At 43.8% G+C, this 27,336-nt stretch overlaps 1 protein-coding gene across 1 annotated transcript; it reads left to right on the forward strand.

Moving 5' to 3' along the window:
- nol4la (nucleolar protein 4-like a) lies at positions 1–26,721 on the forward strand (the record flags this gene model as incomplete). Its single annotated transcript, XM_080469380.1, has 11 exons — positions 1–342; positions 11,687–11,842; positions 15,647–15,758; positions 17,410–17,519; positions 21,677–21,818; positions 22,458–22,750; positions 22,834–23,019; positions 24,241–24,429; positions 24,543–24,662; positions 24,779–24,968; positions 26,065–26,721. The coding sequence occupies 11 exons, from the start codon at positions 1–3 to the stop codon at positions 26,277–26,279; spliced, it is 2,055 nt and encodes a 684-aa protein (XP_080325506.1). The 3' UTR covers positions 26,280–26,721.
- Positions 26,722–27,336: the final 615 nt, after the last annotated feature.

The following is a 27,336-nucleotide window of genomic DNA, read 5'->3' on the forward strand; positions in this document are numbered from 1 at the left end:
ATGGCAACGAAAAAGGCGTGCGTGGATGCGCCCAAAAGGAGCCGGAGTCCGGTCGTGTTGGAGGCGGAGATGTTCAGTGAATTTCAGGACTGGTGTCTCCGGACTTATGGAGACTCCGGTAAAACAAAGACCGTCACCCGGCGAAAATACAACAAAATCATGCAGACACTGTTGCAGAACGACGAGTCGGACGGCGTTTATGTCGACAACAGCCACATCAACGCCAAATTCAAATTTTGGGTGAAGTCTAAAGGATTTCAGGTCGGCACCAACGTTCTGGGAGAGCACAACAAGAAAGGAGCTCCAGGGAAACCCGTCCTATATGTCCCGGTCAAGTCAACGGTAAAGTGTGTGTGTGTGTGTGTGTGTGTGTGTGTGTGTGTGTGTGTGTGTGTGTGTGTGTGTGTGTGTGTGTGTTAGAGAGACAGAGGGATAACGGTCGCGTCCACACGCACGAGGTGTCCCGCTGCCGCCTCTAAGTTGTCATTATTTCAGACTGCACGCATGCACCTGTCACGTGAATTTAAAGGCAACTTGTAATGTTCTCAGGCGTCCCGACTCGCCCTCGTCTTCCTCCATGAAGCTTCACTTTGTCCACATCCCAACCAGAACAGCCCTACTCTCATCCCCCTGCTGCCATAGCAACGCCGGTGCCTCCTGGCGATGGCAATTGTAAAAGGTGGACTATCGTGCTCAGCCATCTCGCCGGTGAGCTTGAAGTCCTGTCAGCTGCGCGCTGCCGGGCGCAAATCACGAGATAATTGACTATTGACAACATTTTTGTTTGAAACCGTTGCCGTTCAAGTCTCGTGCAGCCCGGTACGGTGACGCCGTGCGCGCGCACGTGGATGCAGCGGCATGTTGGTGGGTCGGGCAGCCCGTGTCAGTGCATCGGCTGCTCTGGCATGCCCATTGAGGCGCTTTAATATATCAACGTCAACTTCGGGGTGCCAGAATGAGCTCGGTGTTGCGGGTTTCAGCGGGTATGAAGGAAAAAAAAATAAACAAAAAACGATCTGTTAAGGGACGCACCGCGCACTCGCACTGTCCCATCTAAAAACCGAGAAATACCGACCGTGTCCGCACGCCTGCAACACTTATCTCTTTTTCTCCGAGACAGCAACGATAAGCTCACAAAACACCAGAATATATGGTGTTTTAATGTGATTCCTGTGCGTGACAGGCAGTGTGAGTGTGCACCATACTTTTCATTGTCCTGGGAGGGATGCGGATCGGCTCGCAGGCACTCGTTGCTCTGGCAACACCTGTGCAGCCCAGGATAGCCTGCCTGTCTGCTTCTGCCGCATTTTATTGTGCACCTCCCGACATTCAGCTCTGTGAGCTCTATTTAAGACTGTCCACGCACTGGTAAGATAATGAAACCAATTCCTACTTTTAATGGAGAGTGGGAGCCGTGCGTAATTGGTGACCACGTGAGGGGCTGTGGCGGAAACAAAAGGGTCTGCTCGGGACTGATAGCGACATACGCCCACAGTTGGTGCTCAGACTTCACTTCTCCGTGTTCCTGGATAATAGGTGGTGATGTTTCCTCAGTAAAATGGAGGTCAGGTCACACTCCGTCCCGCTGCACAGGCAGCGGCCCATCAAGGGTTACACCACACATCCTTATTTGTGGCAAAGATAAACATGTGCACGATGAACTGTCAGTCAGTGCCCCAGCAGCTCTTTGTGCGCGCGCATACATGCGTGTGCTCGTGCGCGCACACGTTGATGTGGGGTGTTTTGGGCCTGCTGTGCCAGCAAGGAGACAACCACCATTTTAAATAAGCGCCTTCGGGAATACCCCCCCCCCCCCCCCCCCCCCACCCCCCTGCCGGGACAATGTCCCTCTGGACCCCAAAGAGCAGGGACACATTTTGTGTTAAACTAAAGAAGATATTAGCTCTGATTAGACGCCAGATCCTTTGATTTGAGCTGAATGGCACTGATCCCTCTACAGGTGCTTTACCTGTGTGAATGAGCAATCTAGATTCAGGCCAACAGTCTTCACAAAACTCCTCTAATCTCTGCTCAATATTATGTTTCCCTCTGGGCAGGGGGGCAGGTGTGAGGTGTCTCTGCAGGTGCAGCTGGGACCAAAACTGTGTTTGTTGATTAGCCTTTGTCTGTGGCTTTTGGCATTTCTTGTTGATCTTGTTAATATAATTTCATTTTTTTTCGGTCCTCCCATGCCTCACATTTTTCAGTTAAAAAAATTCTCTGAGCTGTGTTTTTGTTGATTTCTCTGCGAGGCTCGTTTAACACCAGCCAAGCTGATACAACTTTGAGGCCAAAGGAGGCTGAGAAAGGCAGATTTCCTCTGAAGAAGTGAAGCTCTATGTTTATTGGAGAGGAGTGCACACGCTTTGTAGCCAATATCATAAAGCAGGGGAAAACCTCCCCCTGACTCAGCTCCACTTGGGAAATTTAAACAACAAACAAAACATCAGCCAACACAAGCTGCTTCTAATGATGAGTCAGAAGCCACAAATCAACCAATTTATATTCATGTGACTGTATTAGAAAGCACGATTCTTTATCCAGCGTGTGCTTTTAATAAATAGGGCTGTCCAGGCCGGTGGAAGAGTGACACAAATGCGTGCACGCTCACGCTCACGCATACGCACACACATACACATGCACACACAATGGTCAGTGGCTGCACACAGGGCTGCAGGGCCGGGGGCGTGTCTCTGGAGCTCCAGCCCTGGAAGCCCCACTGCAGCTGCTCCCAGGGTGTGCCAAGTTTCTGTACGGGGGCAGGCATGGGCCTAAATGACAGGGAGGCAGGGTGGGGGCAGGGATGGATGGTGGCTGATGTGGAGACAGAGAAGGTCTCTTCTATGTGTCAGTGAAGCATACAAGGCGGCTTCAGTGTGTGATGGGACAGAAAGGCAGGGCACTGTAGCAGCACACTGGTGGTAGATGCCTCTTTTCAAGCCGGACAGAGAATTATTTTCTTTCTGCGCCCATCTCTGTCATCCTGCTCACGTTGTCTCGCCCTGCCTGCGCTGGGAGAAACCCAGCAGCCCTCAGTGTGGAGATGCAACCTCGTTTAGCTCTCATTATGTCCTGATTAGAGAACGCTACGGAGGAGGAGGGGAACGGGACCAGAAGCAGACACGGAGATGCACCACAGAATGGCACACAACGCCGGCACAAACCTTTTAGTGAGTGCAGCCAATTTCAAAAGAAATGCTCAAACGCCCCGTTTGATTCCCTCCAACTGACGTGAGCATTGTACTGAAAATTTTGAAATACAGCGAGCTGTTGCTTTTTGTTGCCATGCCAACTGAAATCTGTAAATATCTCAGTTCATTTGTCTCTCAACAAGCTTTTGGTGGCCCTGCTCTCACACATAGACTGACAGAAATACTTTACATGATGTTCAGGACAAGCAGACACGAAGTACGACTTTGGTCAACATAAGCTTCATTCTTCATGGGGAAAAACAGACAATATCATACAAAATTAAAAAAAAAACATAATGATGAACAAATGAGACACCTGTAAAGCAATGAATCTAAGACCCCAGGAGGCCTCATATTTATTGGTGGATGCCTCCAAAAATCTATCCTAAGACAAGTCAAATTTTATTTAACACAAGTAGTTCATGAGACAGAAAGAAAAACTAAATCTGGCATGATTGACAGTCCATTGCCTCAAAATTGGCAACAAATACTGCAGGAATAATATGAGATGTCCTGTGTGGTCCAGGTCTCAAGATACTGATCAAAATAGTTTATCCGCAGCTAGTTAACCAACTGCTTCAGCTCTACTTGCAAAGACTTTGCTAATTGAGTAATGGTAATTTTTCTAGCATTTGAATTTAAATATACGAATGTGCTGTTTTTGTCTGCACATGTACAACAAGTGGGTAAAATACTTTGTGTTATGTGTTGTTTCTCTGATGAAAATGAGCATTTTCTGACATTTTATTGAAAAATACTCCATTAATTTATAGTTATTGCAGAAATAAGCAAATGTTCCGACCATACAAACAGCAGGACAGGATAAAATCAACCGGGATGGGCAAAGAAGCTCGATATTGAATAATTCCAACAATTTACAAATAAAGGTTTGTCTTGGGACACCTCCCCTCTCGTGCAGAAAGCACAAATTGTCATTCCTAATCTGTGTGATGGAAAATGGGCCCTAAATGTTTGCGCCTCACCGTCAGACGGGAAGAGGAACATCATCATTATTATCTGATTAATTAGTCCGCATTTCCCCTGAGAGTACGGCTTTTGTGGAAGGGCCACGGAGTCAAAAGAATACTGGCCCTATTATTCAGCAGCATTTGCATTAATGCAATTTTTGTCCTCCATGGTGAGTCTGGTGTATCTTTTTGTTTTGTCCCTTACTGGATAGTGCTTATTAAGAGCAACACATGGGCTCGCGATCATGAGTTCAAATGGCAAAACGCTCACGAGTCCAAACAAGAATCACCTTGGCTGTTTTCATCTCAGAGATGAATTCACCTGAGTGCGAGAGGTGGCGGTCGCGACTCGATTCCCGTGTTTCTGGAGCCCATAAAGATGGAGACTTGCCTGTTCGAGGGCAGAGACTTTTCTTTGTTCATCGAGAGTCAAATAGAAAGATGCACAAAGAACCAAGTTTATATCAGTGTGTGTATATTTGGTCATGAAAGATGTTGCTATGTTACTGGGACTTTCTGTAAATGGGAGACTAAATCCATACGAGCACGTATGGTGGTGGTTTGTGCGTGAATGTGTGTGCCGGTACAAAGAGGGGGTCGCTGATCGCATGCTCTGTGTTTCCTCCCTTCAGCACCCTCTCTGTTGCCATGGAGAGACCGTTCTTTGCTTTCCCATAGGAGGAGAAATTAACACCATTTTTAACTGGCCCGGGGGCCTCCCCCCTGTGTGGGAGACAGTCTGAGTTGTGCTTCACACACACACATACGCGCGCACGCATGCACGCACGCACACGCACACACACACGCACACGCACACACACACACACACACACACACACACACACACACACACACACACACACACACACACACACACACACACACACACACACACACAGAGTCTTGAAGATGGCAATAATCTTCCTACCACATCGCTACTGTCATCTTTAATACCTTTGCAAGGCCAACATTTAACGAACTGGGACAGTAGGACAATAGCAGGAAAATGGCGAAATGGACTCTGGGATGTGATGATGTATGTGCAAGTCCTTTACATACCATTTTGAGTCAGCGACTGGAATGTCAACAGTGCCAGTCTAGTAGGAGGGCAGTGGGACTGCCTGCGTCTCCATCCAGCTCTGTGGAATATTGGGGGGGGGGGGAGGTGTCACACACTTTATCAAATAATGTTCATCATGGAAGCTGCAGAAAGAGAAGCTCTCTCTCTCTCTCTCTCTCTCTCTCTCTCTCTCTCTCTCTCTCTCTCTCTCTCTCTCTCTCACGTCGGACAGAGAGGTTGGGCTGGGTGCACCTAATGTGGATTTAATGACGGTGTTTTATGAATTGAAGCAGACTGGGGTGGATGGCAGTGGAGAGAATAGAAGGGGACGTCTGGGTTTATGTTTAAAAAATGGGAAGACTATGGAGGTAATAGTCACTTTTATCCCAGATTTTCATCATACAAACCTTTATCTCTCGCTGTCTTCCCAGAAGAAACAAGGATTGTCCCATTTATGTGTCCATTAGCCATTTGATAGATTTACAGAGGGGAGATGGGCCTTTAAAAGATGACCTGTTGTCACATCTGCAGTGAGATAATCTGAGTCATGAGTACTGTTGACACAGCCATCTTTACTCTCCCTCCTTCCTGTCCACACACACACACACACACACACACACACACACACACACACACACACACACACACACACACACACACACACACACACACACACACACACACACACACACACACACACACACACACACAGATTAAGCTACTTACTGCGCAGTCTCTAGGATGAAACGCCGGCATTGTACATTTCTGCAAATCATAGATACAGTGAATGTTAACTTTGAAGTTGTAATATTTGATAGTAGGACATAGGGCATCATCTAGTGGAATAAATAATTTACACATAAGTGATGAAAAAAATTTGAAGAAAGGGCAGATAACTATTTTCTATACTGCTTTATCCACCTCTAGAAGAGGAGAGGAACCCGCTGGACATGTCACCATCTATCACACACACCCACATATACATCAGTAAATGTGGATTTGCCAGTTAGTCTCAAATGCATGTTCTTGGCCTGTGGCAGGAAAACCAGAGTACCTGAAGAAAAAACTCCAGACATACACAGGAAGAACATACAAACTCTACATAAAAAGGCCCCCATGTCCAACTTGCACTCAAGACACTACCTGAATCCCAGTGAGGCACACATGTGACGCCACTGAAGGGATGTGATGTAAATATACCGTCGGTCTTACTACTAAATATGGCCCTGGTTACTTAAAAATATTAATCAAATCTAGAATGCCTTTACTACACTGTGAAGTACTTATACTTAATATATGCAAGATATATTGAAACATATGGAATCAAATGCGACTGGTTACAATTTTCATCACATACAAGTAGTTTCAGTGCCGAAACCAATTGTATTGAATGGTGGTCTTGAAGAGCCTCCGTCCTGCATGTTATCAATATATATCAACACAACTGGCACCAATAATTCAGCTCAGAAGAAAGTTTGACATAAAGTTGCTCAATACAATCAGTTGTGGGGGAGCAAGGTGACACCTGCATCGTGTCAGACAGCAGCCCTTCAGATCCAGGATCTCAAGCTGAGGCCGTTAAAAATTACATAACTTTAAGACCTAACTTATTGTCTAAACACTAAACCAAGTATGCTTGAGTCTTTTGAACGCAAATCCATTTCTTGTCAAACCTATATGTTGTCTTGCTAAGATTAGAATCTTTGGTGGCTAAACCTTTACGATTTTGAGAACTATGTGCATTTACTGAATCTAATCGAGTAGTTTTAGTCATGAAATCATTAAAAACGGACAAAATTTGAGCCACAACATGAACTGTTCAAACAAACTTAACCAAGTAGGTATACAATAATAACCAAGTACTTTGCCAAGAGCCCAAGTGTTTGATGATTATTTCAATTCAAACCAAACCATGTAACACTAAGAAACTTCCCATTTTAAGCCAAATCAGCATTTTTTTTCAACGCTTAGTCATTTTGGTGGATAAACATTTGGACCAAAACCATTGATTTTCAGGCAAATTCCAAGCAAGTTCTACAGTGCTCAAATTCTTTAACGCTGCATCCTTTTGACTGATTTGACATCTCAGAACAACCACACTATGTTGTGTTGCCTTCTTAACAGCAACTTTATATTTTTTAAGCATGACAAAGAAGGCCCAGTAAGCCTGTGGTTGTTAGAAATGTAGATAAGAAAAATATTCATGAAATACATTTCAGAAATAGTCACATTCACTGCATCCACCCTTTGTGTAGAAATTGCAGACAATTGTAAGATTTTTCCTTCAGACTGGGCGGCGGCGTGCACCCCCCATGTAAAAATAATATCTCCATATATTTGCTGCTTGACGTTAAAAGTTAAGCGAACAGCTTATTTTCAGATTATTGCGTGTTCATGTGTTCACCAGTGGAGCTAATTTCTTGTGTGATGCATGCCGTCTATGTTTGCCGGCCTGTCTTTGTGACCCAGCTGCTTCCTATGAACCCCCTCCTCACCACCTCCTCCTCCTCATCCTCCTCCTCCTCCTCCTTCTGACCTGCCTGTGTGCAGGACTGCTCCTCTCTCCCCTCAGCGACTGCATGTGTGTGTATGTGTGTGTGCATGTGTGTGTGCATGTGTGCGCGTGTGTGTGACTTGCCAGCGGGGGTGGGGGCAGCCGACTCAACCCCTCCAGTCTCCTAGCAACAGAGCGGTTTGGTGCGGGACAGGGGGAGGGGGGGGAGGGGGGGGGGGGCAGGAGGGAATGGAGGCTGGTTGTACAGTGACTGTGGAGAGCAAAGTCCTATGGGATTATAAAGATGGAGAGAAGGAGGGAAGGGAGAAGGAGGGCGAGAGTTTTGCAGTGTTGTTGGCGATTAGGGATGCTGACATGCCTCCTTTGCTCTTTAAAGCGGAGCGCTACTGAAGACACCAAATATCCACAGCGCTGCTCAACAGCTGTTCTCCTCTGAGATGCCTCGGCTATGAGCTCTGCCCGGTAGACATATCCTGTGCTTAAACACACACACTCTGAAACTACGCCGTGTTTGCGGGTGAATGTTTAACTCCCCGATGACTTGTGTGTGAAAAGTGAACGATAAGACAAATATTTTTTCATAGCATGTAAATCCATTAATTAATTTCTCAGATCTTTCCGGTCTATTTTGAAGTTTTCTGACATTTCTCCCGTGTGTTATTATTGTACACATGATTTCTTTTCTGAAGCTTACAAGCAAAATGCCACTTTCGTCCACTCCTGCCATCATTGATCTTGTTCACTGATTTGATGGATAGAACAGGGGCAGTCCTGCAAGGGGAGGGGGGGGGGGATACACCTCAGGGTCCGGGCTCAGGAGAGTTACTGTCATTAGTAACTTCAAATCAAATTCATATGACTGAACATACTGTGAACTGTACATTGCAGACGAGGCCTGTACAAGTTACTGCAACTATTTATCATGGTTGGTAATAACTTGAGTCAACAGCTGTCTTATTTTCACAGGTTAATTATATTTAATGCAAGTTTACAACTAAATGATTGGCCAATGTCTATTCGGCTGTCCCCCTTTTACGGGCCTTATCACAGCAAGTCATTGCAACTTGGCGAGTTTGCAAACTTAATGCCCTTTCTGCCACATCAGGGATCTGAACCCAGACTATTTACACTGACGGCCAAGACTTAACCCAGTTCCCCACAAGTAAATCGTCTGCATTGTGTTTGAATGCACCTTGGCGTTGGGGAGAGTAACTGTCTTCTGTCCCACTATTGGTATGGACTGGACTTGTTCCACAAGTGGGAGATCACATACATATATCTGTTTGTCATTTAAACAGTCTTGAAACTGCAATACGGGCGCAGAAAACTGCAACTTTTCTGGAATCTGAAAGGGCTGACTGGTGCAGGAGGACCAGAGAGGGCAGTCTGTTTGAGGGACTGCGGGAGATACAGTTGAAGAGTAAACAAACAGAGCTGCAAATATTGTGATAACAGAAAGGCTTTTTTTTTCAGGAAAAACCTTCTGCTTCACATATAGAATTATGTGCATTTTTTTGCAAAAACTACCATTAGTGAGACAAAGCATGATATCTGATGACTTCATTTTGTCTCAACTCTCACTGTTAGAAAAAAAGAAAAAGAAAAGCTGCAAAAGCTTTGTGAATATGAGTCCAGGCCATGATGGCTGCAATATTACGTATGTGTCTCTTATTTGGTTCAGGTCAAAGGAAAATGCTCCCAGCAGAATCTCCTGTGTGCGTGTTGGATATTTTGTTGTGGCACAACTCAGTGGAGGATGCTGCAGCGGTGTGGGTGAACTGCACACCCCACAGTTGTATGAGATTATCCAAATCCAGCATGAATGGACCCGACACCATTGTCCCGAGCAGCAACAGCAGCAACAGCGGCAGCAGCAGCTTTGGCGGTGGCGGTGGTGATGTCACCAGAAGAAAAGCTGATGATACCTCCAAGTGCGATAGATTACAGCTGTGATGATGAGGCGGAGGGGATTGCTATTATTTCATTTATTATCATTACATTTAGCTCATGCTGACAGGGGAGAGTGGCTGGAGTGAGAGGGGAAAGAGAGAGAGAGCGACTGGAGGAGAGGGGCCGGATTAAAACAAACCCGCTCTGTGAGCTGGTTTTAGTTGCCATGGCAACGATCATTACCTCGCACTTGGGAGAGCAGGAGCAAGGAGAGAGAAGAGGAGGAGAAGTAGGAGGAGGATGGGGGTAGAAGGGATGGAAGAAAAAAAGACGGGACGGGTATGGGATGAAGACAGGGAGGTACTAGGAAAGAGGACGCTGTTGGAGGAAAACAAGAAAATGAAATGTCAGATCCTGGGAACTGCAGAAATGTCAAGAAGGGGAGGGGTAAAAAAAAAAAAAAGTGTGATATCTCAACGCCAAGGGGACAACTTTTTGAACTCGGGACCCTACTCTCACTCAAACAAGAAAAGATCCCTTTGCAGCTACAACCCAATCTACAGGAAATGTCAGAGCTTGTCATATATTTGCCTGCAAGAGGTGGACTTCAAGAAGAAAAAAACTAATTAAATGCCTAAATCCATTTGTTCCATTTTATGCTTGCCGGGGCACTTTGTGTTCAAAATATCAGCAGGTGCAGGAATATAACGATAAGCAGGGTGAGATTTGCCGGGGGGGATGGGCTATGTATCCCCCCCACCCTTCTGCTAAATTATTTTTATCATGGGAGGGCAAAATCTATCCTGTCTTCATCGTCATTAAAGCTGCTTCACCTGCAGATGGGACAAAACAACTGAATTTATATTGATTTTAAAATCCAAATAAAACATGACTGCACACTATTATACGTCCAAAAGTGACATTATATACAAGTTTGATAATGGGAAATATGATTGTTAATGATTCTTAAGCTCTATTCAGCATTATATTGTGTGTGATCGTTAGACACTTTTACTTTAAAGGTTTGTTCAGTCTTTTTATATAGTCTGCAACTGTTGCATACTTTTGAATAAAATCCATTGTCGTTTTGAACTTTATTAATTTTCAGTTATTCTAATAATTTATTCATATCAACATTTCTACTTGACTTATCGAAGTCATACTGGGATGGTTGCCCTCTCCTCTCCACACCCTCTGGCTTGTTCACAAATCGCACTCTGCTGATAAGATCTGCTGGAAAATGTTAAGTGTTGATAGTTTGCATGGAGGCAGCGAGGGGATGAAAGAGTACTTTAGAGGGAAAGATGGAGGCAGAAAGCAGAGGAAAGCCCCATGTGGTGCTGTGGATGGAGGCCGTTGTCCTGGCGATCCTACTTCTATGGTGTGTCACATGACCCTTTGCCCAGCACACCTGCCCGAGAGAAATCAGTGGCAGTTTCTATGGCGACAGGGTCAGCAGTACAGGAGGCAGGATGGCTGCCAGAGGTGGTGGTGGTGGTGGTGGTGGTGGTAGGAGGAGGGACTGTTGGTCTTGTACAGTGTCTGTGGTGTTATTTTTAAACATGGGAAAGATGAGGGGATGGTTCTAGACTAGTGGTGGGCAAATCATTCTCCCAAAGGGCCACATGAGAACTGGGACTGCTGCAGAGGCCTGAGCCACAAGTAAAACTTATTTCTGCTCAGTATTAAAACATATCTTAATAAAAAAAAAGCAGATTGGTTACATGGCGTTGATAAGCTTTCGGTCAAATTTTGCCAGACAGTAAAAGTGCAGCCACAAGCAGAAACTAGGTATGTTAAAAGGAAAGCAGCTGTAACGGCACACACCGTGTACTCTAACTTGTATGTGATTGATAATCTTACCTCAACCTTGGTAAAGGATGTGTCCTGCAGGTGCACAAGATCCAAGTCTTTTGTAGTGAGAGTGGGAGGTGGGATGGACACAACAAAGCAGCTTGTTTCAGCTCTTCATGAGACAGAAATGGTACTCACACATCCTCTCTGTCAAACTAAAGCCGGTCTGAGTGCACTAAAGTCCACTGTGTGTGCGCGTGTGTTCCAGTGTTCCGATGGCAATTCAACGCAGGACAACTCGTCTCTAAAGCGTGTAGCTGTGGTTGAAGACTTCTTTGACATCATCTATGCCATGCACGTGGAGATGGGTGCGGATCCCGGCAGAGCGCCCAAACATGCGGGCCAGAAGAAGACCTACAAAGCGGTGAGTAAACAGTTAAAAAAACCAAACATTGCACAGAGTCAACATGAAGCCAACATCATTGCATTTAATTTCCTCTGGTCTCATTTCTATCAACAATATGACCCTTGTGTCCAAACTGCTGGTGTGAAACAGAATTATGAGCACATCCAACTTCAGATGGTTACATGGATGATTAAAAAATATATATATATTTAAAGGAAACTAACATATTTCAAATTCTAAGAAAATGGCAAAATCACACATTTATATATTTTTAAGCAATTTTAGTTGAAGTGTTATAATTAGAGGTGAATAGGCTATCAGCAAAGCTCATTAGATTTGATTTTCATTTTATTCCAACGTTTTTAAAGTCAAAGGATTAAACACGTCAGTAGTAGTCATCCTTTGAGGAAGATCAATGTCAGAAACACAAAACTAGGTCAAAACCTGAATCCTATGGAATATGAGAGGGATTGTGATTTGAGAGTTACCGAGTACTGGAGTGGAGTGAGAAATTGACAAAATGGAAAACTCTTCCGCTTTCTTTGCTTCCTGGACTGCCTCCTCCTGCGACCAGTAATATCATTATTTTTAATAATCTGCTTTGGCCTGTAAAAAGAAAACTATATGCATCTTCATTTTTTTTTTTTTTTTACATTTCGAAAGAATATTGGAGCTCACACATCATTGCAGACATTTGGGAGCAGTGGCTAGTATCAAGTGTTAAACTAGAATAACAATAAAATTACTTAAAAGAAAGTAAAATGGAAAATAATAAAATAACTGTGTACAAAATGTAAATTGGCCAAGCAATAATAAAAATTTACAAAGGATTTAACTTTAACTGTGCAAAAATGATTAAAAGAACTGGAATGGTATATTACTATTTCATTTTCTTCATCAAACAAAATTGAAACATTAATACTCTTGATTTAAAGACTATGAGCAAAAAAACTATTCATATAGTCTTTTTTTCTTTATTGCAATGGTATTGTTTTTGTTATATGTGCCAAAAATCTTTTTTCTAATGTCAATTATTAATGTGATGTTCAAAGGGCCGAACTCATTATGGAGACCGCAGCACAGAACAGTAGTGAGTTACCCCATACACACAGTTGCAGTTTGCCTTTATGCAATTAAACTTTTTTTTTAAGTCTTATGTTACTGGATCGCTATGCAAGACAATTGAGTGTTGTGAATAATTCCATTCCACGCCATCACTAACTTCCGTTCCTGCAGCAGACTTTCCATGTGAGGGAGGGAGCAGAAGTGAATATGAAACGGAGGGGAAATCATTGAGTGAATAAACAAAATGTTGAACCAATCACTGAGTGAACAAATCAAAGCGTGAACGGACCACTGACTCAATGAATCAAAGGTTGGAGGAATCGTTGAGTGAAGGATTGACTGAGTAATTTAAAGAGTGAAGGAGTCTAACTGTGAATGAACCATTGACTCAACGAATCAGTTTGGACGAATCATTAAGTGAACAAACCAAATTTTGAAAAGAAACCCCCGAGTGAACGTATCAACAATTGGAAAAATCACTGGGTGAATAAAACAAATAGTGAAAGAATTACTTGAACGAACCAGTCAGTGAACACATCAAACAGTAAAAAAAAAAAATCTAAGTTTGAAGGAATCACTGAGTGGATGAGTCCATGGCTGAGAGTCTCTGAAACATTAAACAAACTTGATGAACACATGAGCTCACAGTAGCTCAGAATGAGCGACCATGACGAGCTTTTCTCAGCTCATAGCAGCTGGAACGAGAACCAAAGCTGTACCTTTTCCTAAAGGGCTGATAAAGTGACTGAATGGACTAATTAATTCAAATGCACTTGAAAAACCAGTGGCACATCAGTGACAGGGGGGCCTGGTCCCTTATTTTCAGTTAGATGGCAATTTGTTAGCCAGGACGAGTCAGTGAATCACGAATCACGAGTTACGAGTCAGCAAAATGATCAGGAGTTTTGAGTCTTCAAGACTCGCCCATCACTGTTTGACCAAGATGGCGACGACGAGTCTGTAAGTTAATAGCTTGACTAATATCAGAGGAAGAAGTTGTTCCTCCGCACTCTCTCATTTCGAAACGCTTTAAATTAATTAATTTACATCCACCTACCTGAATTTAGTTGTTTCTTCAGCGATTTATGTTTTTGTGTACATTTGTGTGGAGCGTGTTTGTTTATGTGAACGTCCACAACGCGGATTGACACAAACAAGTGATGCCTAATGTGTTCGCCTTAAGGTGGATTCTCACGATAAAACATTTAGGAACTTCGTATATCTTTTATATTATTATTATTAGGTAAACGTACGTCGGTTTATAGAAGTTGTAAAAGTTTTGTAACGTCATATTCCACTTGAATTTGGAGGAACTACTTTTCTTCCGCCTGTCGTAGTAATGTGACGGGAACAGCTGCACTGAAGTTCTGAAAACAGGAAGGTTTATTAATGGAAAAAAAGATGAATGAATGAATGACAGCCTGTGTTCCTGTATAACTTGATAAAATAAATAGCTTTTAACCCCCCCCCCCCCCCCCCCCCCCCGAACACATTAGGATTTTGAACAAAATATATATCTGTGTTATAGCTGAACCTGTGTTATTTGGAAACCATATTTGAAACCTGAGCCACAGTTGGAGAAAGATTGAATCAATTCAATATTAGGTTGTTTTTTTTAAATGAGGCCAAAGTGGGAAATCTTTTAGTGATTACAATACTTGAATTTGTTCTAAAAGAAAAGTGTTCTATAATTATGTATTAAACTGTGAACAGCAGTACTATACTTGTTAGTCTGGAAGCATGATCATTTTTAGCACCAGGAGTTACCAAGGGAACAACCACATTCACCTTTACCTGCAAAAATACTTATGTTATTTTATTTTATTTTGGTGCCACATTGTTCATGTTTCTGGAACAAAGGCAGTCAGTCAGCCTGTGCTTTAAACCGAGGTGTGGTCTCGGTTGGTTGGTGTGTGTGGCGTCCGGGCTTTGTTTGCAGCTCGCAGAAGTGCAGAGGCAGCAATGGGATGGGGGCAGTTAGCAGGACTTTGGTACCCCCTCCTCTCCTCCCACCTCCCCCAGGAATGAAATAAAGTCAGAGAGCCAATTCCCGGTGCCCTATAGAGATGTCCTGTCACGTCTCATACAGTGTACCCTTTTGAGGAGGCAGCATCACTGGGGCAGGGCATAATATGGAACTGTCACTGTGGCCTTCTGGGAGGTGCACGCTCCTCTGGGTGGCCTTTCCCTCTCAGCTGCCTCAAGGGGCAACAAGGGGTGGGGAGGCCGGGGTGGGGTGGGGGCAAAGGGGATGGTGGGCACCCCCACTGCCTCTTCATGGTCACGTGAAGGTCGCATTTTACAGGGAAACGCCAGAGGGGGCGAGGACGGAGGGGATGGGTGGCACAGCAGCAGGGACAAACAGAGGCTGAGCATGAGAGGGGGAGGGAGGAAGAGAGAGAGAAAGAGAGAGGGGGTGAGGATGTGCTCCACCTGACAGATCAGGAGGGGGAAACCAAATCAGAAAAAACATGAACACCCCTTGTGTTTTTATAACCTATCAAAGCAGGAATATGTAGAGGGGGTGCTTCAGCTGGAATTAGGCCATCCAAAAAGCAACGATTGCCCAGGGGGAGCGTTCCTCCTCATGCCATGTTGAGATAACACGTAATCACTGACCCCAAACTTTCTCACAGCGCAGTAAGAAAACCCACCTGCACGCAGTTTGAGTTCAGCCTGAGCCAAATCTGCTGCTACCGTTCCCTGCTTCATCCCCTGTAACCCAGCCGCTTCCTCTGCTCCCTCTTCCCTGCACAGATAGCAGAGACCTACGCCTTCCTGCCCAGAGAGGCGGTGACTCGGTTCCTAATGAGCTGTGGAGAGTGTCAGAAGAGGATGCACATTAACCCCAGCACTGCGGAGTTCAAAGGTAAAGACGCACATCCCACCTGCGGACTTCTCGCTCAATGCGGACACATCATTAAACGTGGCTCTATTTTTGAGATCAACCTTTCAGAGTTGCTAATGCTCAGATCCTTTGACACATCCCAACATGGTCGGAACCAGTCAATCTTCTGCAACAGCCATATGTTACTCTCATCATGTTATTACTAGAGACGTTAAATGTGAGATGTTTGTAGTTGCTGTCTGCCGGCATGTATTCTCCTGTCAGAGACTAAATGTGAGCTGTTCTGATCTCTGAGGTGTTTGCACTTTGAAGAGTTTCTGATTCAAAACCTCCTAAATAAAACATAATGTGTACATCCATCTTCAGCATGATGTAACAAAGACTCAAGAGGGCCAGTCCTCCGGGCTTCACTGAGCCTCTAAAATGATCACAGGGTTCCTCTAGTGGCCGGAGAGGAGAGTGCAAACAGCTGCCAGCCACATTGTTTCACTCCAGGTGTTACAGCACAGCTCAGGCCTGGATCTCAGCCATCGCTGATGTTATTGTGCCATGTCATGGTTATCACTTCACTGAAAGGCTGAAAGAAAATGTGAAAGAAAAAGACTGTGGTGTTTGTCCTGTAGCCTACTCAAAGATTACGCTCCTTTTCACACTCAGGACTTTTTATATTTTTCTCAGACTCAGACAACATGCACATATTCATTGAATTTGTATTTGGAATCACGCTAGTCAAGAGTGGGTGAAAACAGACGGTAAAATGCAGAGTCAGTTTCTCCAGAGAAAGGAGAACTGAACAATAAGACACATTACTAAGCAGTTTTTGCTGGTGAGTGTTGACATTGTATCTGTTTTGAGAACATGATGGCGTTAAAGTAAATTTAATGTTCAACCTCACAGCATCAAATCACATTCATAAATCACAGAATCAATGTCAGTTACATTTTAAAACGTTTCTGCATAAATCATAATCCAGTGCTTGAAGACATTTTGAAATTATATCATTCTAAAAGGAGTGAATTATAATAACAGTCATTTACACACACACACACACACACACACACACACACTGGAGGAGGAATAAGTCATGTGCGTACAGGTAGAACATGCAAACTGTACCACAAGGCATTCTTTTGTTTGTTTTAATAGTTTTTATGTTACATTAATATATGATATATTAAAGCAGTAACCCTTCAGCATGTTTAACTGTAACTGTTTTCAACCCGATGTGTATTTTAATGATCAAAGTGGTGAGATTACTTAAAGATGCCGTCATTTTATCCTCTTCACTGAATGAGGAATTGTGACTCACTGGTACAATGGTTAGTAATGTCTCTCAATCAGGGTTCAGATCTGGGTATTGACCACTCTGGTCAATGGTTGGAGTTTGCATGTTCTTCCTGGATTTCCTTTGGATTTCCTCTGGGTAATTTGACTTCCTTCAATAATCCAAAGACGTCCTTGAGCTGTAAATTGTTGGTCTGACTTGCCCCTGGCCGTGAATGTCTTGTGCTGTATGTTTTCCCTGCGATGGATTTTGCACACAGTGGACCTCGGATATGGTCACTTGTCTGATGACGGGTTCAATGGGAGAAATGCAGAGTAAAATAACTAACCTGCTTTCATGTATCTGCATCTTCCTATATCGAATGTTTTCTGTTTTTTAAATTGTCAGAAAACGACAGACCCACTTCGCTGGTCCCGGACCTCATCGATTACAACATGCCTCTCACTGCCACCTACCTGAAACAGATGAAATTACAGTGCATGACTGCCCCTGAAAGGGTAAGTGCCTCCTTCTGGACTGTGTGCATACACTAGATATAAAAGCTTCCCTCTTAATTAGAGAATCCGGCCTTGTTTAGGTCTCCTCATTCATTTGTACCGACTGCACGAGTCCCCTGATTATTTTTCTTTCAAAGCTGTTGGGAGAGATGCTTTGTGCAGGCAAAATAGGACGTCCTTCCTCCCAACTTTTAATTCATTATTAAACAATCGGCGCGGTCCCCCCTGCTGGGAGGAGGAGCCCTGTGTGAAATGAGGATTAGGAGAGCTTCTGTGCATGGTGACGTCATGGTGAGGCCCCTCCCACGTGTGGATGTGACAGAAACACTCAGGAACTGCTGCCACTGAAGTGCAGGGAGCGGCACTTCATGATGATAATGTAGACCTCACTCACGCATAATTAGGATTATCCGGAACAATGACCCAGACTGTGATTCGCGGGTGAGTACAAATTAACAAATGCTCAGAGTGTTGGTAGCATCTGTGTGTAGTCCGAGTATGAACAGCCCAATAATTTAATAATTAACCACCGCAGAGGGTTTTCTTTTCTTTTCTTTTCTTTTTCTTTTTTTTAATTGCAGGGTTGTAGGAGACTTGTAGTGATTTGTTCCGTATCTGCGTCGCTCTGCTTTGCAGTTCAGAGCAGTCGCTGGTTCAAAATGCAGCAGGTTTGCTCTGTTGACAAAAGCAGATCAGGGACGTGTGTTCAGTCTGTTGCAGCTTCGCTTCTCCACTGCCTGCACGCTGTCTCGCAGAAGTTTGCTGATTGTTCCCATTCAGCACTTCTGTTTTGTGAAGACCCTCGGTAAACATGATGCTCGATAGAGAGGCAGTAGAATCTGATGCGTTTTCTATGATTCAAATATAAGAATAATAATCTGCACCTTTTCTCTAATATTATCTAATAGTGACACAATAACAGAGATGAAGTCAGAGGTTTTTCTTGACATGACCAATCAAGTTGCTGGATTATGAGCCTAAAAGACAAATTATACAAAGAAACAAAGTCGCAAATATTTATAGAACAGAAACATTTTGCTTAAAATATCTGATTATCAAAGAAGCTGCAGGTATTTATCGATGAGATTACTTTCAACATTTCAGAAAAATCTCTGGATGCTTCAATCTGCCAAAAACACAAAAGCAAGAAGGAAACGGGAGCTATAGCTTAACTGTGTGATTAAAATACCATAAAAGTTTATCTATTGAAACAGTGTACAAAATGGAGATGCAAAACATTTGGGAGTTTTATCCTCATAAAATGACTTATTGTTAAACAAAAGAGTGAAGATAATTGTCTATAAGCTTTTCACATAAAATATCTGGCTCTTACAACTCACAGAAAGAACAGATTAATATAGAGGTATTTCTCCGAACCAACCATCTCATCATAATCAATTAAAGTCCTTGTATTTTTTTCAGTTTGTGTAATAAGACAGAAAGATGTAACACCAAAAAAGAAATGATCTCAATATTCATTTATTGTCAAAAGAACGACAGACCATTGTTGATCAGCTTGCTGTTTGAATATTACAGAAATATCTTGACGCTCCCAGCAGAAACTCTTGAAACATGAAGTTATTCTCATGTATAAAACGTAAAATGCCTCAAATGTTCACACTTTGGTCTACAAGTTCTAGCTTTATCACTTCTATGAGCTGCATCATATTCTGGACCTGCACTTGACTCAGTTTCTTAACTGATGAAAAGTTTATTTTTGCTCTATTATAAAACATCTCTGCCATCACTCATTTTAAACTGTTCCATGAGCTGGTCCTCCATGTAAAAGGTTTTTCATCCTTTTCTGAGAGTGATATCTTCCCAAAGTACAGCCATTAATGAAGCCACATTTCCAACTAAGATACAGTATAATTAGAGCTCCCTCTCTGTCTCTGGCTTTCTTTTTAATGCTACATGGCTCACTTGGTACCTAATAGAGCTGTCACTGAGCATTTTGGTCCTCCACAAACCCCTTACAGAGGGACCGCTGCATATTCCCAGGAGTTTAGCCCTATTTGTGTGCTCGTGTGGGATGAATGAGATGACGGGATGGGTTGCTGCTCCGCTCCTGTCACATGGAGGTAGTTCTGCTCTCTCTCTGACTGCGCGATGCCAGCTGACACACGATGGCAATGCATGCCGGTCATTCATGTTAACACGCAGCGAGCCGACCCGGGCCGGAGCGCCGCTCAGCTCAGCTCGCTCTGAAATGTAAATATAATCCATGCTTGGAACCAAAGCTCAGGTCGGCCATCGAATAGTTTGTGGGATTATCCCGCCCTCCTTAGCTAATCCTTTTGCCCCCGTGGGTTACTCATGTTTGTATTACGCTACAACAAGCATCTTCAGGGTCTCGGCGTAACCGAGTTAAAAATAGCCGTGCGCCGAGAAGGAACGCGGGAGTTAAGAGAGAGGCTCCTGCATGTCCATTCTTACTCTGTTCTTTGGCTTTACCAGGCATCAGTTCACGTTTTCTTTTTTTTAAGTTTCAAACGTTGTTCACAATTACGATGAAGTGAGCTTAAGTGCAAGACAGTTCTGTCCCTCTTATTTGGTAGTTGCTCTCCGTTCTGGGCAGTTCACACCCCTGCGTGGGGTGTTTGGCCTACTGCAGCCTTTGCAAAATAGTACTTCAAATTCAAAATAAAAGATAGAGATTCAAAGCTCTATACGTGAGAAAACTAGCAGCAGGGAAGAGAGAAACAAACACCACAAGGATCAACATGATGCAGACTGATGGCGCCAGGAATCAATCAGGAGCTTTTCTCTCCACAGCCAGAAATCCCTACAGAAATGGAGAGAGAGAGAGAAAGAGAGGGAGAGAGGGAAGCACAGATTACAGGGGAGAAAGACAGAAAGATAGTGACATAAGGTGTATATATATATATATATATATATATATATATATAAGTATGTGTGTAGAGTGAGTGAAGGGCTCTGTGCAGGAGTGAAGTCTCCCGGCAGTCTTTAACTACAAACCGTCCATCACCAGGTGGTCCTCTTAACTTTTATTTGATGTTCAGTGGGGGGGCCACTCGTGCAATACTGCGATGTTTCTACTGACTCTATCCTCTGTAGTTAATTTATCTGGGAGGTGGAGTTTATTAAAGGCAGGTTACAAGCTTGAAAGATCACACGTCCATCACAGAGATAAAACACAGAGAGAATAACGTTCGCCACTCACACACATTCAGGCCTAATTTATTGTCGACAGTTAACAGAACGCGCATGTTTCTGGATCTCGTGAGAGACTTTACACAGGAAGGAGTAATGATGTTCTACAATGAGCATTTTGTTTTTCTTTCTTTTGGATCTGAGGATGAACTTCGATTAAAGTTGCTGCAAGAAATGCAAGGCTCTTTAGATGTTAAGTAACAAAGTACAAATAATTATTGTGGAGTTTGAAGGTATGTGACTTTTTCTGCCAGGTAACTGTAGCTGATCTTGTTTTAATTTGGCAGGTTTTATGCCGGATGCTTTTCCTAACACAACAACAACAACAACAGTCCGATTCAAACCGCCAAACTCCCATTTACTTACTCAGTGCAATAATGTAACGACAAACACCCGGAAGTAGTTAAATCATAGGAAGATGTCAAAACAAGTATTTCGTTTTTACAGTATATGAAAATGTATGAAATCTTTTAAAGATTTGATATTTGTGTGCTTTAAAGATGTGTTTTATTTGTATCAGTTTATTGTAGCTATACATGTTAAATATAGCCTGGTCCTTTTACAATTGCTATATTTAATCTTATCAATGCTATTTTTCCTTTAATAATCTATTTTTACAATATTTTTTTCTTATATTGTCTTATTTCTTATTTCTTTCTATTCTGCTTTACTGACTTTTTACACTTTTCCTACACATGAACCGAAAGAAAAGATTCATTTTTGTATTCAACATTTTTGGAAATCTGAAACAGACACAGAAAAGGAGCGACATGTGTGAAAATGAAGCAGGTAACCCTGATGAAGGAGCAGATCCAGAGAATCAACGATATTTTGAAAGCTTTAGTGTTTTTACATCTGCTGAAGTTGACTGTGAATGATATTTGCAGCAGGTTCAAATTGGAGGATTTGTCCTGTATCCAGTCGAAGAATGTGCGTTTGCTCTTTTCCTGGGGTCTCACTGCTTTCTCTCGGCGGTTCCTCAGGATGACAGTTCGGTGAGCAGCGAGGACATGAACGCTGCCGAGCCCACATGGGTTGCAGCCGAGCAGCCCGCAGTGCCTGAGCCGAGCCCGCCCAACGGAGAGCGCGTGAGCAATCCGGCGGCCATCGTCAAAGAAGAGGACGGTAGGACTCCAGCTGCACGTTGTTTGTTGGTGTTTGCATGTTGTGTTTATCTCCTCCCTGTTTGTTTGTGTTTACAATTTGGAGGTGCTCCGAGTGAAGGGGACTGGCACATACTGTTGTTGTGCCGGGGAAACAGCTTGCCTCATTCTTAACGGACTAATCCACATAAATCCACTCTTACAGGGGGTGGGACACCAGTGCAGCCCCAATCCAATGTGCACCCCTCTCGCTCTCAGGGTGCAGAGCTTAGAAGAAGTAGGACAAAGGCCGATATTAACCTACACAGATTAGGCACCACTGCACATTCCAAATGCAATTGAAAGGGAATCAATCTGCGGAGGGGTCACACATGTTGAAATCAACACAAGAACTGAAAAACAGGCCCCTCTGCCTCATCGCTTTCTCTCTTTGCTGCAAAACTCCTTTAAGTCTAATTTTTATTTGTTTTGACAGTTGACCCCAATACACACTTCCTTAACCATTTCACAAGGCAGGAAGTCCCTCCCCCTCCTCCCTGCTGTGCACTCCCACTCCCCTGTTAGAGCCGATATCATTCCTTGTTGTAGAAAACAATCCCACATAAAAACGATGACAAACATCCGCTCATCTCTCTTCGTCCCGTTCCCTCCTCTCCACCAGACGATGACTCTTCGGAGAGCGGCAGCGCCAACGGGCTGCCCGCCCTGACCTCCCCGGATGCGCTGGCCGTGGGCGGGAACCCCCCAGATGGCGGGGCCTCATTTGGGGAGGTGACAGAGAATGGGCTGAACGCGCCCCTGGACTTCAGCACCACCTCGTCCTCGTCGTCCTCAGAGGATCAGCAGCCGGTCAATCTAAGTGACAGACTGCTGCCCACCGGGAGCCCGCCGCCCAATTCCTACCCCGCAGACCCCAACAGAAAGTACCCCGTCAAAACAGAGTACGCCAACAAGGTGAGGAGACAAAAGTCGTCTCGTCTGAGTGGAAAGGAGTGTTGTGTCTGCGTGCTCTGTAACTGTGGCGCTGGTGTTTGTAGTCCCCTCCGTACAGCTCAGGAAGCTATGACTCTGTGAAGACTGAACTGAGCATGAGTGCAGAGGACTTGACCTCTGCCCGGGCACAGATAATCGACGACGACGACGACGATCACGACGACCACGATGACAGTGACAAGATCAACGACGCGGAGGGGATGGACCCCGAGAGACTTAAAGCCTTCAATGTAAGTCACATGTGGACTGCGGCCGCAGAATTAACTAGCGTGTTCTGTTTACAATGATGACTGGTGCAGGGTTACCCACACAGATGTTTAATTTCCTCCATAAATACCACAAATTATTCAAAATTCAACTTAGAGTCCTCAAATGTTTTGTGGTGAATGGAAAATCGAAAGCAGAAATTAGACATGTAACAATTTTTAGGGCAAAAACATACAGTATTTCTCATCAACAAGGCGTCTGCATGCCTGCAACAACCGTCTGTTCTTCTTAATCAAAAGTGAAGACTCTTTGGTATCTCTCGCTTTTTATTCCCCTAAATATTACTTTTGACAGATTGTATTGAATTCAATCTCTTGTCCTTGATATTTCTTAATAGTCTATCTGTCCTGATTGACCGCAGTGTTATTAAGAGATGAAGAATAAAGAAAAAATTGAACTAATAAACACAAATGAATTTGAAAGTAAATTGTAAGACAACCAGTCTGGACTGGAGATATTTGCATGTCACAAAAAGTATGAAGAATAAATGACAATAGAATAAAAGTACGACATTGAAAAATAGAGAAATATGTCTATGCATTAAAAACAAGAAATATTAAATTCAAATTAAATAGAAAAATACAATCAAGATTATTGTCACGATTTGACACACCTATTTAGACGTGTGTGAAAAGACATACACACGCAGGTCAGCAGCTCCAAACACTGAATTTGTACTTTCTGAACAAACACAATAATAAATGATTTAAAGAAAGTTTTCTTTATTATTTCGAACTTAAAGTGTGTGTGTGTGTGTGTGTGTGTGTGTGTGTGTGTGTGTGTGTGTGTGTGTGTGTGTGTGTGTGTGTGTGTGTGTGTGTGTGTGTGTGTGTGTGTGTGTGTGTGTGTGTGTGTGTGTTTTAATGGTTCAGTCAGATAAAAAAAAATACACATTTTATCAGGAAAAATATTATTATTAAATTATAAAAAAAAAAATATTGTCCTGCATTTGAGTGATACATTTTTCCATCCTCCTGTTTTCATCACCTCCCCCTCCTTCTTCATCCTCACATCTTCTGCCTCCCCCATCCTCCCCTGCCTTTCCTCGTTCCTCTTTTGTTTCGGCTCTCACACCCCTCTCCCTCGCCACCTTGCACCCCCGCTGCATTTTTCTGCTCTACATCCCCTCGCTCCCCTCCCCCTCTCCGCCTCTCCCTCTCCCTCTTTTTTTCCTCCCCTGTCAGATGTTTGTTCGTCTGTTCGTGGATGAGAATCTGGACCGCATGGTGCCCATCTCCAAACAGCCCAAGGAGAAGATCCAGGCCATCATCGAGTCCTGCAGCCGCCAGTTCCCAGAGTTCCAGGAGCGCTCTCGCAAGCGCATCCGCACCTACCTCAAATCCTGCCGCCGCATGAAGAAAGGTGGCTTCGAGGTACAGAGTCGACCCCCTCAGCGGAAACGTTTCCTCCATCAATCCAACATTCACTCAAACACGTCAAGCCCTTCACATTTGTAACGTGGAAATGTCACTGATCCTCCTCTAAGATACGACCAACACCTCCTCACCTCACCTCCGCCATGGCTGAGAACATCCTCGCCGCCGCCTGCGAGAGCGAAACCAGAAACGCTGCCAAGAGGATGCGGCTTGACGTCTACCAGGCGACGGTAAATGTCGTGGCAGTCCGTGTTCTGAATGGTCCGAGTGCGCTCGGTGGACCGCATCGCTCCATGTAAACTCCTGATATTCGGCTCAGACTGTAGAACTTTTCACTTTCCCACAGGATGAACCCGCCTCTGTGGACAAACCCAACTCCAGAGACCCGGCGTCTGTGGCTCCGTCAGCGTTCGCCATTTCCTCTGCAGCTTTTGCCCAAGACCAGCTCTACACCAACGGAGGCCTCAACTATAACCTGCGGGGTTACGGGACGGTCGGCAGCAACCAGCAGACCGCCGGTGCTGCACAGACCAACGGTGAGCCGCTGCCCAGATCACACATCGAAAGAAAAGATAAAATCCTTCATAACGCCTGCAGGCCGGAGCTCGTCTGCCAGTTTCATTGAGAACAGACAGTCGTTACTTTTAGCAGTTGCTCAACAAACAATTAGCGCCAAGTCAAGAATACCAACACCCACTTAAAAATCATAAAACCTTCTGGAGTAAACCCAACTTCATCCCAGACCTGATGGAATTCTAAGACTAAGATATATTTCCCCAAAGCATTAATTCCAGAATAATTCAGTATGAACATGTGCCAATTGTGACAAAGCATCTATTAATTATTCCTCCAAATGTACAAAAACTTAAGTGGCATATCTTTACCTAAACTCGTTGTGCTAATCAGTCCATCATAGTTCTGTTAGTGTGACTTTTTAAAGAATCTTATAGGGAAAGGCAGAAATGAGAAGAACATAAAAGTCTACAGTTTCTCATCCACATTCATGTTGCATTCGTTTTCGACATATTTCTCCTTATTTATTTACTTATTACTGTGACAATCCCCTTCAATGAAGGAGATTAGAGACCCTCTAGTTTTACAAGCGCTGTTGTGTTTCTTCACACACATTGTAAAATGTAGTGAATAATTAGAGGGAGCCACACCTTCCAATGGAAAACCAACTTCCAGACAAAACTGAGTGAATATGAAAAAAAGCAGACAGAATTCAATCACCCTGTTTTATCATTGTTATTATATATGATATAAATATGAATCTAGGTATGTTTGTGTAGTAATACCAAACTCAAATACAAAACTGAAAACTGTAGATGTGTGGATGAGCCCATTTCAATACCTCTGCTGACCACCAGGGACACATAGTCCCTGGTCAAGAATCTTTACTGTCTCCAGTAAGCTTTGGTTTACCTTTTAATAGATTTTCTGACCATTGGTATTGTTTTTTTTAAAGTTAAAAAGAAATCAATAGTAATGGGATACTTAGGAAATAAGTTTATTACGAGAGTACAGTCCATATTTAATATGTCTATTTTTAAAATTTCTGAATGTATTTCAATGTGGGTGTTGCTGTTTATAAGCGGGTCAGTCCTTAACGTGTTCATATCGTGTCCACAGGTCCCACAGATCTGAGTATGAAGTCCGTCGCTCCAAACTCCACCTCCAGCTCCAACAGCCACGGTCAGGGTGGCGGCGGCGGCGGCGCCTCGGCCCAGCTCAGCCCTCCGGAGGTGACGGCGGTGAGGCAGCTGATCGCAGGGTACCGGGAGTCGGCGGCCTTCCTGCTCCGCTCCGCAGACGAGCTGGAGAACCTGATCCTGCAGCAGAACTGAGTCCGAGCCAAACCGTGCCAACACCCTCCACCCTCCCTGGCCTGTCCATCCGTGTCACACACACACACACACACACACACACACACACACACACACACACACACACACACACACACACACACACACACACACACACACACACACACACACACACACACACGTATGTTTGGACAGCCGCTCACATACAAAGACACAATTGTACACGAGGGATTCTGCAAAGCACAGTGGGTCCTGTAGGTATGGTACCTTTACTCAACCCCACATGTTTATGTATCCGGATGGGCCAGAACATATCACAGCCTGAAAATGTTTATTTATGCATTTGGTTCACTTTGACCTTATAGTGCCCTGTTACCTGTAGCCAGTCATCTCACCCACAGTTCATTTTACCACCTGAACCTCCATTTGTCTCAGGAAGTGACGATCTATGTGAAGAAAGGTTAAAAAAAAAATAAAAATAAAAAAACTATCACAGACTGAGGCGTTGAATTAGCCAAATCAGCTAGTTTGTTGGACGTATGGACAGTTAAACAGCAGCGAGCTAGCGTCATTACTTCTTTCTATTTTTTAAAACTGATGTAAAATATGCTGTACAGAGGCATGATTGGATCGGGGTTGTCCGATTTGAGCCGTTTCTTGAGCAGATTAAAGTCCAGAGATGAATCGCTGCTAAAAAAAGACGCGGCGGCCCGCCGCTCACTCGTTAACCTCAACCGCTACAGTCTGATGTGCCGACTCAATTATACGCAAACAAAAAGTTAATTTCAAAAACAAACAAACAAAAAAAAAAAAACTTAACAAAGTGCGACAGTGTTCGAGAGTTTGACCAGAAGCACATTTCCGTCACTGCGTGGTAAAAGTTATACCTCGGTTCTGCTCTGTTGGAGTGTTTTTCCAGACATTTAGGCATGTGGTCACCACCAGACTGAAAACTCATCACACGCAACGCGACTTCACTTTGACTTTCTTTAATATTTCTATTCAACGCGGGCAGTTTCTCATTATTCCCCGAAGGACTAAAGGCTTTTAGGAAGCCTGGGTATGCAAATTGAGGTCA

This window comes from Lipophrys pholis (assembly GCF_963383615.2).
Source record: "Lipophrys pholis genome assembly, chromosome: 8".
In the NCBI taxonomy this organism is placed as follows: domain Eukaryota; kingdom Metazoa; phylum Chordata; class Actinopteri; order Blenniiformes; family Blenniidae; genus Lipophrys; species Lipophrys pholis.